The 216-nt window shown below is 63.4% G+C and overlaps 1 protein-coding gene across 1 annotated transcript in view; it reads right to left on the bottom strand.

Moving 5' to 3' along the window:
* Positions 1-216, bottom strand: part of PCSK7 (proprotein convertase subtilisin/kexin type 7) — a gene marked incomplete at its 5' end in the record, with an annotated part of 11,440 nt that overhangs the window by 842 nt on the left and 10,382 nt on the right. Inside the window, 1 exon segment of the mRNA XM_010181544.1 lies at positions 88-213. Within this exon segment, the coding sequence (XP_010179846.1) occupies positions 88-213 (126 nt within the window).

Genomic DNA, 216 nt, shown 5'->3' with positions numbered 1-216 from the left:
CAGCCTCATCCTGCCATGCACCTCCAAAAACGTCCCCTCGCCCTCCGCCTCCTGTCCCCTCACCAAAACGGGGTTGTGGTGTCCTACCTCCGCCGTTCCCTCATCTCCGCTGGGGACCAGGAGGAGCCGTACAGGGTCAGCTGCCACTGCTTCAAGGTCCCAGGCCCCAGGCTGTCATCTCCTGGGGAGGAAACACCTTGGGTCAGCGGGAAACTC

Source organism: Mesitornis unicolor, unplaced genomic scaffold, assembly GCF_000695765.1.
Source record: "Mesitornis unicolor isolate BGI_N332 unplaced genomic scaffold, ASM69576v1 scaffold31053, whole genome shotgun sequence".
NCBI lineage: Eukaryota > Metazoa > Chordata > Aves > Mesitornithiformes > Mesitornithidae > Mesitornis > Mesitornis unicolor.
Note: the sequence above shows the minus strand (reverse complement) of the source record. Positions and strands in the feature narration are given on the sequence as shown.